This window comes from Ovis canadensis, chromosome 6 (assembly GCF_042477335.2).
Source record: "Ovis canadensis isolate MfBH-ARS-UI-01 breed Bighorn chromosome 6, ARS-UI_OviCan_v2, whole genome shotgun sequence".
Lineage (NCBI taxonomy): Eukaryota > Metazoa > Chordata > Mammalia > Artiodactyla > Bovidae > Ovis > Ovis canadensis.
Genome location: NC_091250.1, coordinates 96,296,565 through 96,316,529, shown reverse-complemented (window position 1 = coordinate 96,316,529; position 19,965 = coordinate 96,296,565). Strand labels below are relative to the sequence as shown.

Genomic DNA, 19,965 nt, shown 5'->3' with positions numbered 1-19,965 from the left:
CTTCTTTTGATTCTCCATTATTCTCTTTGTATTCTCCTTTTGGGATTCATATTACATTATCATATTTTTCTTTCCAAAGTTTTCAAATATCACTAAAATTTCAAACTTTTATTTTTCTTTGAACATTAAAAGATTATTTTCTAAAAGTAAGTGCTTGATAATTCTGTTATGTGAACCTTTAGTTCACCTATTTTCAATGCCTGCTGCTGCTTTTGGTTATGGTCAGGATATCGTCACTACTTGTGTAACTGCAGATTTCTGACATTGCAGAAAAATTATATTAATAATTTTAAAGATTACTTGAAGAAGCCTTGGGCTATTTTACCTTACAAATATAATTCATCATTCTGCAGATGGACTACTGGTACTATTGAGTACAGGTCATCTCATTCCAATCCATGACTGAAATGACTTCAGGCTGAGTTTCATATGTACATATGAAGTACCTATGAAGACAGACCTGTTGGATCCTCACTCTTAAGTTTTAACTGTTCTATGTTCCAACCCAAATTCTGGGGTTTTTATAGCCACCTTAGTCTTTGAAAGACAAGAAGCAGTAATTATGGTTCTTCCATTCTTAAGTACCCTCAAAAGATTGGTCTTTACATCAGGCTCTTACCAAATTTCATACCCCTGGTTAGTTACTACTCTGGAGACTCTTTTATTTTTTAATATAAATTTATTTATTTTAATTGGAGGTTAATCACTTTACAATATTTACAACAACTACAGTTGAATACAATTTATATTTTCTAAAACAGTTTATTGTCTTATTCCTTTTCAATTTTTAAACACAACAAGTTGAATATTCTAGAGAAGTTCTAAAAAATCCCAGTGTCATAGCTAGTGGAAATAGTGGAATTAGTGAATTTTATTAGTGGAAATAGTGAATTTTACATTAAAAGCAACACATTATTTTGAAACAGAGAACTTTTATAAAGGGGAAGTATGAAAACAATTTGATATTAGAAATAAATTGAATTTAGAAGTAGTATATATTGTCAAACTAAAAATAAGAAAGCGTACTTGCTTATTTTGAAAATAAAATATCTAATAAATTTTGGATTAAAGTGGATTTTTTTTTCTCCATCATTGTAAATTCATCCACCAGGCTGCATACCTATAAATATATATTTTGTTTGTATATTTATTTCATCTTTAGTTTTGTTTTTATTCTTTTTTTAGTAGAAGAGAAATTTCTGCTTCAGAAATCTGTTTTATCAACATTTATATAACTGGCTTTTTAAAATTATATATCTATTTTCTGATTACTTTCTAGGTTTAATCAAACATCTCATCTGCACCCAAATATACACTTTTCTTGAAAGATGCATTGTCCAAAAGGTTTTTTTTTTTTTAATTACCCTCCAGGGCTTTTAAATCAGAATATATCCTTTATACTTTGGCATTCTTCTAATCCCAGTGTTTCAGAATGAACAATATTTGTGATAAAATATGTCTATCAACTTAATAAATAGTGATATTTGGTCATGTTGACTATTGTTTACAACGTTTTTCATTTCTGACATCTTACTATAGAATTTGCTTAAAATTGACTTGACTAGGTCAGAGACATCGAAATAAATATTTTAAAACAATCATTATACTAATTATTCCAGAGTATTAACTAGATTATATTTTCAGACATTCAGAAGATATTGTTATTTATATCTGAATAATCAAGAATGTTTTATGCCATAAATTAATACATTAAAAGGTTGCTTTAGTACTGAGTTTATTGGATTTATAAACATAAACTTATTGCATTGTTCTTGTCCTCATATAAAAATATTTCTTACCTTGTGAGATAATAAATATTGTTAAAAATGTATAACAAGACAGTTACAATATAAATATTTATACATCTGTATGTATATACATATGGTTATATGTAGTGCCTATATATCATATACTTTAATCATGTAGTTCCACAAAATTATAAACAGAGATAAAAACATAATTAATAATAAAAAAAATCAATGTGCCCACTTGCATATTTGAGCAAAATATGTACAGCTTCAAGTTTCCTTCCTTAGAAATGATGAAAATTGGCAAAGACAAAGGAAAATAGAAGTGGCAGTTGAATTTATCATTGTCATGTTTGTATTCTTTCTCTTCTCTGCTTTTCTCTTTGAAAACTCGTAGGGAAATTATTTTCCCTTTTCTGACTGAAAATTTCAGAATGTGACTTTAAGCTGGTTTTAGCATCAAGACAAAATCAAATGATGAACACTCACCAGATTCAGAAAGCCATCAGAAAATCAGCCAATTAATCTTTTTGAAATCATGTGTCTCGTTTCCAATTATCTTTCCAAATCTTATGATTGTCTCTCTATAGATTGGATATCTCTCTCCACATACATGGTTGCCATACTTGTGGCAGATTCCAAAAGAATCTCCAAAATTCAGAAAGCAATCCTCTAAAACTACTCACTCAGACTCAGTAAAAATTAAAATTTCCAGGAGAGAGAAGTGAATTATTTCAGTTTGAACAACGGTCAAATTGATTTTTCTTGGTGGTTCAAATGGCAAAGAATCTGCCTGGTATGCGGGAGACCTGGGTTTGATCCCTGGGTCAGGAAGATCTCCTGGAGAAGAGAATGGCAACCCACTCCAGTATTCTAACTTGGAGAATTCCATGGAAAGAGGATCCTGGTGGGCTACAGTTCATGGAGTCTCAAAGAGTCAGATAGGACTGAACGACTAACACTTTCACTTTCAAACTGATTGACTTCTAGATGACATGGCAGCAAAAAGCTATTTCCCATTCCATTTAGTGACAGGGATGGTTAATATAGAAGACTTATTTAGTATGGGGCTGGAAAGACATGAGAAATGCGCTTATGCATTTGATTAAATGAAATTATTTAACCCAGAGGGATGGTACGGGGAGGGAGGAGCGAGGGGGTTCAGGATGGGGAACACTTGTATACCTGTGTCGGATTCATGTTGATGTATGGTAAAACCAATACAATATTGTAAAGTAATTAACCTCCAATTAAAATAAATAAATTTATATTAAAAACATATGATTAAATGTGTACTATTTATGAAGACATCACTATATTTATGTCTAATATTTTTATTTTATTATTTATAATTGTCCTTTACCTTAACTCTTGGCTAATTTTTCTAAGGAAGATTTCCTGTTGTTTGTGACAGCACTTGGTCTAGTTGTTTTTAGAGAACAGATGCTCACCTATCCATTTCACCAGCTCATATAACAGGGTAAGTCTGGGGACATGTTTATCATGGTTCTGTGTTAGTCTCTCAGCTCAGTCATGTCCAGTGCTTTGAGATCCCAGGTGTTCTGTCATCCATGAGGCTCCTTTGTCCATGGGATTTTCCAGGCAAAAATACTAGAGTGGATTGCCATTCCCCTCTCCAGGGGATCTTCCAGACCTAGAGATTATACCTGGGTCTCCTGCATTGCAAGTAGATTCTTTACTGTCTGAGCCACCAGGGAAGCTATAAAATGTACTGTTTAAACTAAATCACTTTCTTTTTTCAGGTATTTTTGGCTGAATACACAGGACCTCTGCTAATATATCTCCTCTTTTATTTGAGGATCCCATATATATATGACATGAAAGAGAGCTCTAGAAGATTATGTCACCCAGTGGTACAGTAAGTAATACATTCAAGTGGTGCATATAGATTAAGAAGGAGACAGACTAATACACAGTATATTATGTTATCAAATATTGTAAACTCAATGAACATGAATTCACTTTTAGGGAAATATCTTTTTGCAAGTTTATAAACAAGTACCTATTACTTAATATACTTAGTATATTAAGTATACCTTAGAGTGGAGGTAAGTTCTGATAGTTATGATCACAAGCAACAAGCAAATGAAATGCTTAATGTTACAAAGTTTAGAGGTCATATATAGGGCTCAGAATATAAATATTCTCTAAAAATATGGGCAAAATTTCATAGAAAATCAATAATAAGTGAACTGATAAACTGGAAGAACAAAAAAAGGTTTTAAAATTTACATTTAGTAAATTAAAGGCCAAAATCAAATTTAACTCTCATATAAAATACAAAAAAAAAAAGACCAGGGACACTTATCAAAGATGAATATATGATTCTTTACATACTATGGAAATAACCTCTTTCTCTGTGAAAGTGAAAGTTGCTCAGTCATGTCCAACTCTTTGTAATAGTCCATAGAATTCTCTAGGCCAGAGTAGTGGAGTGGGTACCCTTTCCATTCTCCAGGGGATCTTCCCAACCCAGGGATCAAACTTGGGTCTCTCATTGCAGGTGGATTCTTTACCTCTGTCCCCTATATCACATATCAAATTAAAGAGAATAGTCGTTCAAGATGCTACTTTGATATGTAGAGTTACCAATTCATTTTTTCGGAAAAGGAATCTGAGCAAATGCCTAAACTCTAAGTGAATTAAGAAGCAAAATTCAGATCATAGGGATGCTATATGATAGAGAATAACTTGACTCCTGATGTCCCATATCAAATTAATCTTTCATTCACTCTTACCTCTGTACTACAGCCACAATGCCCACCCTTCTTGTTCTTATATTTGCCATGCCCTTTGGCACAAGGGCATCTACACACGCCATCCCTCTTCCTCCAACCTTTCTTTATGGCCTCTCACTTTCTTATCTCTTATTCAAGCTTCACATAAAGCTCAATATTTCTTATCAGTATTAGCATTTCTATTCCTTCCATGAGAAATATGTTACTAAATGTTTCCCTACATTTTATTACTTTAAAATTATATATTTACATAGTCATTTGTGTTTTTCACTCTATGAATTTAAGTTATATAATGAGTGTCTTTTGATGTTCAATCTTTTCTGTTAATAATACATTACATGATTTTTAAAAAAATGCTCAATAGTAATGTTTTGAAAGAATAGAGGCATGAAACAATTACATACAAATTTATTTTTCATTGGACTTTTTAGAGTATGAAAAGAAACGAACCTGAACTGGATGTGTGTTCTGAGATGGGCTTTTTAAAGAAAGTTATGCTTAAATATTTTCTATGTTTTCTGAAGATATGTGAGATTGCCAAACTAGTAAATCTGAGAAATATTCATATGGAAATTATCTGTGGTACATAGAAGTTTGATGCTTTGTAGGAGCATAGAGAAAGCATGTGGAGCATGTGCACAGGAAGCAAGGGAAGGTTGGATCTCAGGGATCATTGTCTGGTTAGTATAGGACAAGTTGTTCAAGTCCTTTAGTAACATGAAAATCAGTCTTTCTTTTTCTTAAGTGAAGAGAATGCCAAAATCATTTAGAAAGAGTCTGGGGTGGAGAGTTTATTGGAGAATGTAATTGCCCTCATTTTTTAGATCAGACATATAATAATAATGTGTATCAGATATGTATGGAAAGAAGACCTTTTTCTTCTTTTACCTAGTGACATTCTCAAAGGAATTGACTAATAGTTGGTTGCTATTTTTAAACACAAACATGGCATGCTTTGTAACATCTCAGTGATAAATGCATTCTTCCTAAAGCAAAAATATGTTAAGTTTATATGAAATCATTCAGAGTAGGTACACACAAACTACTTTTGAAATTTAAGTGTCTAGTAGAGGTTTATAAAATAATCCCAAAATCTCTAAGGCAATTCAGTTTCAGGATGGATGATGTCATTTCTCAAAGTTAAAAAGATAAAATTTCAAACTCCATATCCACCTGACATATAATCCAATGTTACTTCTTCTAACTCACTTTGAATCATATTCCAGAGCATTTTTCTGCTAGGTTACACTCCTTTTGTGACTCAACTGCCCCCAAATTCTTTGACTCTCTTACATAACTCTGCATACTAGGACTAAGGACAAATCTGCATACTAGGACTAAGGACAAATAACATGATCACTATGCTCCTCAAGTAGTGAAATGGTGGCCCACGGCTTGATGCAAAGCAGATGTTCTTTATTCAGTCAATAGTATTTTAGAGAGAAGACACATACTTAGAACTGCCATGGTCCCTCCCAGCAGAGGGATCTAGTGATCTAGATGCACATATGCCTTATGTGCATCTCCTTAAGCTTTAACTGCAACATCAGGGATGAAAAAGTAGCCAGAGAAAACTTTCCTGTGCTCAGTATCCACAGTTTGAATATCTGCCTTAAATACAAACACAAAACAAACAAACAAAAAGCAACAAAACAGCGTTTGATATTTGGATACTTTGTCTTTGGTTAGGTCACTGCCCTTATGAACTCCCCACATTCAGATCATCCCTCATATCTCACACTCCATTTAAATATGCCCTAAAACCATCTATTTGTTGCTTTTACTGAACTTTCCTCAATTCCTGGAATTCTTACACTGTGCCTTCTGCAATTCAGTATCACTGTTAGCAAATTCTCTTACACTGACAAACTTTTATCTAAATATTGCTTTCATATTCTTCCTCAAAAGAAACCTGATACAATGACTGCCTTGCAACTTAATAAAGTTTATTTTTAACAGTCCTCATATCTTGAAACTTCATTGATAAAACATAAGAAATCTTCAAATATTACAACTGGGAAAAATAAATGGATCCAAATCTACTTGTGGATGTTCTATTAGCTTAGCACTGGAAAGAGAAAGATTTTATGTTTGAATGGAAGTCAACTATAATTAGGGCTTCCCTGGTGGCTCAAAGGTTAAAGCGCCTGCCTCCAATGTGGAAAACCCGGGTTTCATCTCTGGATCAGGAAGATACCCTGGAGAAGGAAATGGTAACCCATTCCAGTATTCCTGCCTGGAAAATCCCATGGATGGAGAAGCCTGGTAGGCTACAGTCCATGGAGTCTCAAAGAGTAGGACATGACTGAGGGACTTCGCTTCACTTCACATATCTTGAAACTTCGTTGATAAAACATAAGAAATCTTCAAATATTACAATTGGGAAAAATAAATGAATCCAAATCTACTTATGGATGTTCTGTTAGCTTAGCACTGGAAAGAGAAAGATTTTATGTTTGAATGGAAGTCAACTATAATTAGGGCTTCCCTGGTGGCTCAGCTGGTAAAGAATCCACCTGCAATGCAGGAGTCCTGGGTTCAATCCCTGGGTTTTGAAGATCCCCTGGAGAAGAGAATGGCTACCCACTCCAGTATTCTGGCCTGGAGAATTTCATGGGCTATATAGTCCATGGGGTCTCAAATGAGTTGGACAAGGCTGAGTGACTTTCACTTTTTTGACCATAATTAAATATTTTGAAGTGAAATCAAATTTGGTGAGCTATCAATAATGTACAAAATGGTGTATATCCAACTATTAAGGCATTGCTATCTGCTATGCTAATCTCTATGCCCTAATGGTAGAATAAAAATTAAATAAGTGAACTTACTTAATCATAGCTTAAACTACAATTTCTCATTCAGTGCTCTGCTTCATTGTTGGGCAAAAGATAAATTTTTTGCTTTCTTAGAAAAGGTAAAATTCTCTTGCATACAGGGTTATCATTATGTTGATGTAGGGCAAAACCAATACAATATTGTAAAGTAGAAAAAAAAAGTAAAATTATATTTCTCAGGTATTTATACAAATACTTCTACAACTAAACCAACAAGTTATGAGAGATACTGACTTTGTCAGTCCCTTGAACCCACAGGCAACTTCCTATATCAGAACCTTTGCTTTTGTTTCTGTTACTCTCTAGAAAGCTTTGTCCCCAAATATATACACTCTACTCTCTCACTTCTCTCAGAATTTACCTATTGTTCATAAATTTCTACACCACATAGAACATCTCTCCCATAACAGGTGCAGTTTTATTTTTATGAATTAATGAACAGTGATATATTAACTAATGATTAAGGTATGTTGCTTTTTGTTTATCTGTTTTTCCCAAATCACTCATTAGTACCAGAAATCATCAATTCATTGTGGTTTTATAAATGTACAGTGTTTGATTTTATGTGTCATAGATGAAATGCGGATTTTTATGCTTAACCTTTATTGGTTTAAATTTATAATCTTTGATAAATATTGATTTTCTTGAATAGCAATCATAGTTGTTGAAATTTTACATGTTTATTCATAAAATAGGTGTGTATTTTAATGGAAATATATTTTAAGTATAAACAAGGAAACATACAACTGTAAACTGTATTTGACATTCACTTTTTAAATATTAATTATACAAATGACAAGAAGAGGTGATGAGTTAGAAAAGCAACAAAAACAAATGACATAAAGAGATACAAAATATTGCAATATGTTAGGCAAGAAAACAAACAAACAAACAAAAAGCTGCATTGAACCCATAGGAAGTGAATTAAACTTTTTCAATCTGCAGTACTTGTTAAAGAACAACCAGGCAATGAAAAGCTAGTTTCAATATTATAACATGTCAAATGTATTCTAAGTAGGTTATAAATTTTCTGCTTCAAATTTAAACCATTTTCATATAATCAAATTTATAAGTACTTTATATATATATATATGTATATATATATATATGTATATATGCATAGTCATTCCTTGGAAAGATGTGAACATACTGTTTATGATTGGTGTTATAAAATATATTGAGTGTCATCAGAAGTAAATTTAAAGAAACTGTTGTAATAGTATTTATATTATTAAATTTAGAAATTTTGTAGAATAAATAAAATAAAAACATGAAAACTAACATTTGTCTTTTAGTTATCAAAACCAGTATTTTCCTGATAAAGAGAAAGTTACAATATATTAATATAGATGAACCTATTTACTAAACAAAAATAGACTCATAGATGTAGAAGACAAGCTTATAGTTACCAAAAGGGAAAGATGGGGAAAAGTTGAATTGGGATACAGGGATTGATATACATTACTAAATATAGCACAGATAGTGAATAAGAACCTACTATATAGCACAGGGAACTCTGTACTCAATACTCTGTAATAATTTATATGGGAATATAATTTTAAAAATAGTGGATATGTATAACTGATTCACTTTGTTGAAAGGCAGAAACTAACAACATTGTAAATTAACTGTACTCCAATAAAATTAACTTTAAGAGATTTATCTTCAAAAATAGAAAGGAAAGTAATAGCAAACTAAAAAAAAAGAAAAAAGAAAGAAAAAAGAAAACATCTTATGCATAAGGTGATCCAGATTTTTGGAAGGGAATTTAATGGAGTTCTGTTTTATTTCCTTCTAGCTTGGCCTGCTTCTGTCATTGTATACATTATATCCGATACCTTTTGGAAACCTTATTTGTTCACAAGGTTTCTTCAGGACATACGTCTTTGAAAATTTTGCTAAAGGTGGGCACTGATATGTTCTGTAATTTTAATTATTTTTGATAAATTTTATGTATAGGATCATCTGCATCATCATTTAATCATGCTATTTCTCTCAAGCTTAGATTTTTCTGTTCAGGTGTATCAGCGTACCTTAAACTGCTAAAATGCCATTTTGTGAGTGATCTGGTTCATCAGAGCTGCCCTTAACAAATAATGTTACATGAAATATTTGCCATGACCTTATGTTACAAGGTACTTTTAGGCACCTTTAATTTTGAAAATACTTAGCATTGAATTCAGACTAAGTACCACTTAAAGGGGAAGAATCTGATACATAAACCCCCTAATAAATATAAATTTGTATGACTAAAATGATGATGCTATATCCTCTATTTGTGGTTGTTGTCAGTGTAATGGCAGGATCTTTGCTGTCCCCCAAAATAATGAATATAAATGCTATTAATCGTCAAATAGTTATCAAGAAAACAGAAAACATTGTGGAATATTGACATGGAAATGTACATTAGACAATATGGTATGACTCAATTTTCCAGTTTAAATTTTCCTATTTAAAATTTGGTTTCAAAATGAATTATATCTTTAAGACCTTCCTGGGTTTTAGCAAATATTTACTTTCTAAAATGTTTGAAGAGGGAGCTATTCTATTTTTGTCATTAAAATGAAGGAGTAAACTCTTGAACTCTTAGAAACCTAAAAAAATCATTTAGACTAGCTTCTCTTTTGAAAGAAGGTATTAACATTCATCACATCAGCATCATAACCTAGTAAACCCAAACTAGTCCATTTCTCTTCATAATCAATCAAAAAACATTGAGTAACTCATGCTTTTATTCATTTACTTTGGGGATATGACTATTGGTAAATCTTATCTAATAGATTAATTTATTATTTTTATTACTTCCCTCCTATTTATTACTTGACAGACAAAAGCTATTCTTGAAAAATCTTCCCAAAATACATTTCTACATTTCCCTATATCTAAACACTCATTTATATTAACAAGGTTTGAGCAAAGAAATGTATTTTCTTAATAATATCAGATAGGTGTTTTTAAGATGTTAGTTACTTGACTCGATGAAGAAGCATTCCATTTATCAGGCTTAGAAAATTTATAACCTTTTTATACCAAAATACTGTGATGTGGAATATTAATGTCTGGGGTGGATTCAAATGATGTTATGTGTATATATATTCCTTAACTTTTATTTTGTTTTATTTGTAGAGTTGTGCCTTTTATTGGGGATTCACTTCTTGGATTGCCTACTACATTAATCATCCACGGTATACACCACCATGTATGTAGAATTTCTTCTTAACTATCCCCATACTAAATTGCCAACATCAAAACTCTGTTCTAAACTACATAGAAATGATGCATGACATGGCACACATAAATGAATAAGAAAATAATGAAAAAATATAAATTTAAATTGCTTTCACACATACTCCATTAAATTTTTATGTAGGATTAGAAGATCAAATTTGACTGACATATTTTGATTTATTTTCTCTCCATAGAAACTGTAGCAAAAATATAAGTTGATTATAAATCTCAAAAATGACAGATAGTAAAATGAAAAGGTAAAGATAAAAAAAAATTCCACATAATCACATAATTATGTACAATAAACTGTCAGGAGTTTTTAAATAAATAATTGTTATTTTTTTAAATATAATTCAAAAAGAAAAATAAAGGCTTTTTTTTCCCCTTGTGACATATTGCTCCCTATAACTTTATTAAATGTCTTATCCCTTGATGCAGATGAACCAGTTTAGTGCAATGCACACTGTAACAAAACCTAAACCCTTATTTCCTATTCTTGGGGGAGAAATACATGTCCTGATCAAAGAATTACATTGTTTTAAATCTTCAGTGGACCTTTCATCATCTTTTCCTGTAGTCCAAAAGGCACTCATAGCAGATCCTTTGTATTATATATTATGTATTATAATACACATAGTATTATATGTGATGTTTCACACTTAACTGAGAGTGTTTTGTGGTCAATTTCTACTTTTTAAGTTTGAAAATGAATATAAATTATGTATTCAAGCTTTATTTTAGATTTTATAAAACAAGATAAACTTAAAGATGTTAAATTAATATCCTTACTTGAAATAGTAAGACAGAGAATTACATTATTCAGAGTTTTTGCCAAAATTCAGCAAATCTACTTCAGCCATCAGAGTAAATGATTTCAGTGTTCAGAACTTTAACTCTGTAAACAGATGGGAATACCAGACCACCTCATCTGCCTCCTAAGAATATGCAGGTCAAGAAGCAACTTGACTGGTTCAAAATTGGGAAAGGAGTATGGCATATTTTCACCCTGATTATTTAACTTCTCTGCAGTGTACATCATGCAAAATGCCAGGCTGGATGAAGCACAAACTGGAATCAAGATTTCCAGGATTTAAAATATCAATAACCTCAGATATGCAGATGACACCACTCTCAGGGCAAAAAGGAAATAAAAAGCCTCTTCATAAAAGTGAAAGAGGAATGTGAAAAAGCTGGCTTAAAACTCAACATTCAGAAAACTAAGATCATGGAATCCAGTCCCATTTCTTTAAGGCAAATACATGGGGAAACAATGAAAACAGTGACAAACTTTATTTTCTTGGGTTCCAAAATCACTGTCATTGATAACTGCAGCCATGAAATTAAAAGACTCTTGCTCCTTGGAAGAAAAGCAAGAGCAACCCAGAGCATTTAAAAAGCAGAGCCATTATTTTAGTGACAAAGGTCCATCTAGTCAAGGATATGGTTTTCCCAGTAGTCATGTGTGGATGTGAGAGTCGTACTATAAAGAAGGCTGAGTGCCAAAGAATTGATGTTTTTGAACTATGGTGTTGAAGAAGACTTTTGAAAGTCCCTTGAATAGGAAGATCAAACTAGTTAATCCTAGAGGAAAACAACCCTGAATATTCATTGGAAGGACTAATGGTGAAGCTGAAGCTCCAATACTTTGACCACTTGATGCGAAGAGTTGACTCATCAGAAAAGACCCTGATGCTGGGAAAGATTGAAGGCAGAAAGGGGATGATAGAGGATGAGATGGTTGGCTGTCTTTTCTCACTGAATGGACATGAGTTTGAGCAGGCTCCAGTGAAGGACAGGGAGGCCTGGTGTGCTGCACTGAGTGGGGTCACAAAGAACCGGATATGACTGAGCAACTGAACAACAAAATACTAACCAATGAACTATGAATATGAAAGAAAAAAATTCCCCAATCTTGATCTCACAAAACTCTGATATTTTAAAATATTTTATCTGAAAATGTGCTTTCTAACTTTAGAATATGAACAGAAAAATAAATAAATATATTGTTGATTCATGGTATTTAAGAAAAGGAGCCTCTGAAAATTGCAGCATTCATATATATGATGCAAAATAATAGAGGTTAACTGTGCTTAATGTGTGCAAAATACTTATAGAAAATTTATTATTTGGCAAGAACTGTAAAATCGCTATTTGTTTTGTAATTAGAAACACCATTTGAGGGTTACGTAGAATCAAGAGGAAAGGGAGTGTGTGTGTGTGTATATATATATATATATATATATATATATATGTATATATATATAATCATGGGTGATTCACATTGATGTATGGCATAAACCAACATAACATTGTAAATCATCCTCCAATTTAAAAGTACAAAAAAATTTAAATGAGAAAAAATATCATTATGTAACAGGTAATAATCCCCATTATATATTAGAATACTAAGATGCTAAAAGCTTAATTTTACCATGCTTAAGACTTTATAATAAATATGATGTAAGTAGGATTCCAATTCTGTGAAGATACATAGAGCATTACAATAACTATGCCAAATGGAGAGTGAATATCATGTATAGGCACTGCATGCTTTGCATGGCTCTGATATGCATGTATTTCAGTTCTTATAGTTCAGTTAAATAATACCAGCCCCTAAATCCACACTTCAGATTTCAGTTACCACACATGTGAATTGCAGATGATGCTGTGAACGTGGTCCACCTAACATGCCAGCAAATTTAGAAAACTCAGTCATGGCCACAGGACTGGGAAAGGTCAGTTTTCATTCCAATTCCAAAGAAAGGCCATGTCAAAGAATGTTCAAACTACATCACAATTGAACTCATTTACGTGATAGCAAAGTAATACTGAATTTTTTTTCCAAGCCAAACTTCAACAGTACATGAACTGAGAACTTCCAGATGTTCAAGCTGGATTTAGAAAATGCAAAGGAAACAGAGATCAAATTGTCAACATCCATTGGATCATAGACAAAGAAAGAGAGTTCCAGGAAAACATATACTTCTGCTTTATTGACAATGTCAAAGCATTTGACTCTGTGGATCACAGCAAACTGGAAAATTCTTAAAGAGATGGTAATACCAGACAACCTGACCTGCTTCTTGAGAAATCTGTATGCAGGTTAAGAAGCAACAGTTAGAACTGGACATGGAACAAAGGAGTGGTTCCAAATTGGGAAAAGAATATGTCAAGGGTTTATATTGTCACCCTGCTTATTTAACTTATAGAGTAAACACCATGAGAAATGTCAGGCTGACCGAAGCACAAGCTTGAATCAAAATTGCTGGGATTTGAAATATCAGTAACCTCAGATATGGAGGTGACACCACCTTATGGAAGAGAGTGAAGAAGAACTAAAGATCTCTTTATAAAAGTGAAAGAGGAGAGTGAAAAAGCTGGCATAAAATTCAACATTCAAAAAACTAAGATCATCATATCTGGTCACATCATTCATGGCAAACAGATGGGGTAAGAATGGAAACAGTGACAGATTTTATTCTCTTGGGTTCCAAAAGCATTGCAGATGGTGATTACAGCCATGATATTAAAGAACGGTTGCACCTTGGAAGAAAAGCTATGAGAAACTTAAACAACATATTAAAAAGTGGAGACATTACTTTGCCAACAAGATCTGTCTAGCCAAAGATATGTTTTTTCCAGTAGTCATGTATGTATGTGAGGTTTGAGCTGTAAAGAAAGCCGAAGAACTGATGCTTTTGAACTGGTGTTGGAAAAGACTCTTGAGAGGTCCTTGGACTGCAATGAGATCCAACCAGTCCATCTTAAAGGAAATCAGTCCTGAATATTCATTGGAAGGACTGATGCTGAAGCTGAAACTCCAATTCTTTGGCCACCTGATGCTAAGAGCTGACTCATTGGAAAAGACCCTGATGCTGGGAAAGATTGGTAGAAGGAGAAGGGGACAATAGAGGATGAGATGGCAGGATGGCATCACTGACTCGGACATGAGTTTGAGCACGTGCCAGGAGTTGTTGATGGACAGGGAAGCCTGGAGTGCTACATTCCATGAAGTCACATAGTGTCAGACACGACTGAGCATCTGAATTGAACTGAGAAAAAGCCTCATCTTCTTAAATTGATAGCTTCTTAGTGTGCACTGATTGCTCTAACAGAATACCACAGATTGGCTTAATCCAGAAGAATTATTTCTCACAAATATTCAGCCTGAAAAGTCCAAGATCAAGGTGCTGGCAGGTGGGGTTCTCTAGTGGGGACTCTCTTCTTGATTTGTCGATGACTCCCTTATCAGTGACTGCTCACATGGCGAAGAGCAAAAGCAAGCTTGCTGGCATTTCTCGAAGACACTAGTCCCATCACAAGGGCCCTCTCCTCATGACCACATCTAAACTTAATTCCCCAAAGTTCCATCTCTAAATACCATTTTATTAAAGTGTATGGTTTCAACATCTATTAGGGGACACCATTAAACTTATAGCAATAATGGGATCCCTACAATAATTAGCTTATGTCCATGGAATTATCCAGGCCAGAATATTGGAGTGAGTAGCCTTTCCCATCTTCAGGGATCTTCCAACCCAGGGATCAAACCAAGGTCTCCAGCTTTGCAGTCAGATTATTTACCAGCTGAGCCACAAGGGAAGAGTACTGGAATGGGTAGCCTATCCCTTCTCCAGCAGATCTCCTCACACAGCAATTGAACTGGGGTCTCCTGCATTGCAGGAGAATTCTTTACCAACTGAAGAATCAGGGACTCTCTAAATATCATTATATCAAAATTTATGGCTTCAACATCTAACTATTAGGGAGCACCATTAAGTCTGTAGCAATAGTGGTGTGGGCCTAGGCTAATTAGCCCACATTGAAGCCTAATAATGGGATCCAACAGATCTAACTTTGTCATATGATTATGACATTTGTTACATTTAATTTTTTCCTCAGAATTTCACTTTTCTGCTTTAATCTACAAAAAGATCTACTCTGCATTCATTATATCTGCAAAAGATGTTTAAAGAGTGATTCTTTCCCTTTTATAATGTTTGCTTAGAGCTTAAGGTTAAACTTTTTGATTTTACATTGAAAACGAAATTAATGAAAAAGTTGCCCAGTCCTGTCTGACCCTTTGCAATCCCATGGACTATACAGTCAATGGAATTCTCCAGGACAGATTATTAGAGTGGTTAGCCTTTCACTTCTCCAGAGGATCTTCCCAACCCAGGGATCGAACCCAAGTCTCCTGCATTGCAGACAGATTCTCTACCAACTGAGCCACAGGGAAAATCCAACACTGTTCCTCCAAAGCAGGACTACTCTACGCTATCTTTATTTATTTTTTTTAATTTATTCTTTATTGGGGTATAGTGATTTGCAACATTGTGTTAGTTTCCGCTATAAGGCAAATTGAATCAGTTATACATATATCCACTCATTTTCAGATTCTATTCCTATAAATGTCATTACAGTATATTGAGTAGAATTTCCTGTGTTATACAGGAGGTTCTTGTTATCTCTTTTATATATGCTTCTGTTGCTTAGTCGCTTCAGTTGTGTTAGACTCTGTGTGACCCTATGGATTGTAGTGCTCCAGGATCCTCTGTCCATGGAACTCTCCAGGCAAGAATATCGGAGTGGGTTGCCATGCCCTCCTCCAGGGTATCTTCCCAAACCAGGGATCAAACCTGTGTTTCCTTCATTGCAGGCAAATTCTTTACCCTTGAGCCACTAAGGAAGCCCCTATTTTATACATAAAATGAAGTGAAAGTTGCTTCTTGAGACCCCATGGACTGTAGCCTGCCAGGCTCCTTTCCACGGAATTCTCCAGGCAAGGTTCTAGAGTGAGTAGCCGCTCCCTTTTCCAGATCTTCCTAACCCATGGGTCAAATCCAGATATCCCACATTGCAGGTGGATTCTTTATCATCTAAACCACCAGGAAAGCCCAAGAATATTGGAGTGGGTAGCCTATCCTTTCTAAAGCGGATCTTCCTGACCCAGGAATCAAATTGGTGTTCCCTGTACTGCAAGAATATTCTTTATCAGCTGAGTTGTGTATATATTAATATCAGTCTCCCAATTTGTCCCTCTCCCACTTTGCCCTTTTGTAACCATAATTATGTTTTCTATTCTGTGACTCTATTTATGGTTTGTAAATAAGCTTATATGTGGAATCTTTAAAAAAAAAAGGTGGTACAAACTACATTATCTTTGAATGAGTTGAATTAAATCTGAAAATATAGACAAACATAAAAATTTTTGAGCAAGAAATTTAAAACTAGATATTTAAAATCTATTCCTAAATCAGCATTGAATCTGCAGCTCAATTCCAGAAAAATAAACAATGCAATCTAAAAATGGGCCAAAGAACTAAATAGACATTTCTCCAAAGAAGACATACAGATGGCTAACAAACAGATGAAAAGATGCTCAACATCACTCATTATCAGAGAAATGCAAATCAAAAGCACAACAAGGTACCATTTCATGCCAGTCAGAATGGCTGTGATCCAAAAGCCTACAAGCAATAAATGTAGGAGAGGGTGTGGAGAAAAGGGAAACCTCTTACACTGTTGGTGGGAATGCAAACAGTGTGGGAGATTCCTTAAAAAATCTGGAAATAGAACTGCCTTATGACCCAGCAATCCCACTGCTGGGCATACACACCGAGGAAACCAAAATTGAAAGAGACGTGTACCCCGATGTTCATCTCAGCACTGTTTATAATAGGCAGGACACGGAAGCAACCTAGATGCCCATCAGCAGATGAATGGATAAGAAAGCTGTGATATATATACACAATGGAGTATTACTCAGCCATTAAAAAGAATACATTTGAATCAGTTCTAATGAGGTGGATGAAACTAGAGCATATTATAGAGTGAAGTAAGCCAGAAAGAAAAACACCAATACAGTATACTAACACATATATATGGAATTTAGAAAGATAGTAATGAAAACCCTGTATGTGAGACAGCAAAAGAGACACAGATGTATAGAACAGACTTTTGGACTCTGTGGGAAAGGGAGAGGGTGGGATGATTTGTGAGAATGGCACTGAAACATGTATAATATCACATAAGAAATGAATCACCAGTCTAGGTTTGATGCAGGATACAGGATGCTTTGGGCTGGTGCACTGGGATGACCCAGAGAGATGGTATAGGGAGGGAGGTGAGAGGGGGGTTCAGGATTGGGAACACATGTACACCCTTGGCAGATTCATGTCAATGTATGGCAAAACCAACACAGTATTGTAAAGTAAAATAAAGTAAAATAAAAAAAAATACTAACATTATAGAAGAGACTATGAAAAAAAGAGTAAAGATGCATATAAAAACTTTTTCAGCCAAGTATTTAGAATCTTATTAAATAATTATATTTAATGAAAATAAAAAAGCATACTAATTAAACAAGTTAGAAGTTATTTTAGATTAAAACACTGTAATCAAACTATGTGCTGTATTAAGTTCAGATACTTAGTTGCAGATTTGAGCTAATTTTTGTACTATTTCCCTTGAAAATTTTCTGTAAAAGCTGAATGCTTACAATATAATGTAACCTTTCATTTAACCTTACAATTATAAAAATGAAAGAAACAATGATTGTATTTTTATGTGTGTCTGATTTTTTCATCATATTTTTCTGTGCTTTCACTTTATATATGTTCTTTTGACATTAGGCTGGCCAAAAATTTCATTTATTTTTTCCCATAAGATATCTGTAGTCTGCTTAATTGTCTTTAACTTCATTCAAAACAATTCTGTTATATTTTATTATGACAGCTGTCATTACAGTGTGCAGTTTTTTAACAAAATTACTTATGGAAATTGGCGAATTTTTATGTAGCTTTTTAATATTGAAGATGGAACACAAAATGCAACATTTTTGGCACCTTTTATGTTATTATTTCAAGAAAGGTTAAAATACAACTGAAACACAAAAATTGATTTACACCATGTATAGAGAAGGTACTGTGACTGATCAAATGTGTCAAAAATGGTTTGCAAAGTTTTGTACTGGAGATTTCTTGCTGGACGAAGCTCCATGGTTGAGTAGACCAGTTGCAACTGATAGTCATCAAACTGAGACACTAACTGAAAAAATCAATGGGAGATAGCTGATACATTCAATTTATCTAAATAAAGTGCCAAAAATAATTTGCACCAACTTGGTTATGTTAATAGCTTTGGTGTTTGTATTCTACATAAGTTGAGGGGAAAAAAATCTTCTTGACTACATTTCCACATGTGATTCTTTATTTAAATATATAGAGAAACACTCCATTTTTAAAACAAATTGTGACAGGCAATGATATGTGGATACTGTGCAATCATGTAGTACAGAAGTGACTACGTAGCAAGGGAAAGGAACCACCACCAACCACACCAAAGATAGGTCTTCATCCAAAGGATGCAATGTCGTGTATATGGTGGGATTGAAAGCTTCTATTATGAACTCCTTCTGAAAAATAAAATGATTAATTCTAAAAAGTATTCCTCCCAATTAGACCAACTGAAAGCAGCACTTGATGAAAACTGTCTGGAATTTATCAGTAGAAAATGTGTAATCTTCCATCAGGATAACATAAGACTGCATGTTTCTTTGATGACTAGGTGAAAACTGTTAAAGATTTACATCTGCCATATTCACCAGATGTTGCACCTCTGGGTGTCCATTTATTTCGATCTTTACAGAATTCTCTTAAGGGAAAAAATTCTATTCCCTCTAAGGCTGTAAAAGGCACCTGGGATAGTTCTTTGTTCAAGAAAATAAAAAGGTTTGGGAAGATGGGATTATGAAGTTTCTTGAAAAATAGTGGAACAAAATGGTGAATATGATGTTCAATAAAGTTCTTGGTGAAAATGAAAAATTTGTCTTTTATTTTTAACTTAAAAATGTGAAGGAACTTTTTGACCAACCCAATACATACTCGTGTTTAATTCAGGATATTTTTTTATTTACTACAAACATGATTATTAAAATTTTCTGTTATTTTTATGTTGTTATAATTTAAATTATTGTTCTTTACCCATTGTATCAATTATTTTATTCACTTCTTTCTATATTCTCTGTACAAATAGTTTCACATTTTTATAGCCTTATTCTCAATAGATTTGACTGCATAAAGTACATAACATCTGCATATTTACACACATTAACTTAAATGAAAAGCAATCTATTGGTATGTATTTCCAACACACATACCATTAGGAATATCATTTTATATACTTGAACAATGCTTGAAATAAATACGGAAAATATATTATCATAATTGAACTGCCCAGTGGCAAGAACATTCTATTAACTACAAACCAGAATGCATGTGTACAGGAAACTTAATAAATATATAAAAATGTTTAGTCTCAAAAGCACTCAAGAAAAAATGACCTATGTTTTGTCGATCTATATGTGAAGTATTATACAAATTATAAAAACATTAT

At 33.4% G+C, this 19,965-nt stretch overlaps 1 protein-coding gene across 3 annotated transcripts in view; it reads left to right on the top strand.

The window, feature by feature from the left end:
* Positions 1-19,965, top strand: part of TECRL (trans-2,3-enoyl-CoA reductase like) — a 141,696-nt gene that overhangs the window by 78,025 nt on the left and 43,706 nt on the right. For all 3 annotated transcript variants that reach the window (XM_069593118.1, XM_069593119.1, XM_069593120.1), the window contains 3 exons: positions 3,512-3,627; positions 9,140-9,245; positions 10,468-10,540. In XM_069593118.1, coding sequence (XP_069449219.1) covers positions 3,512-3,627; positions 9,140-9,245; positions 10,468-10,540 — 295 coding nt within the window. The remainder of the gene's footprint in view (positions 1-3,511; positions 3,628-9,139; positions 9,246-10,467; positions 10,541-19,965) is intronic.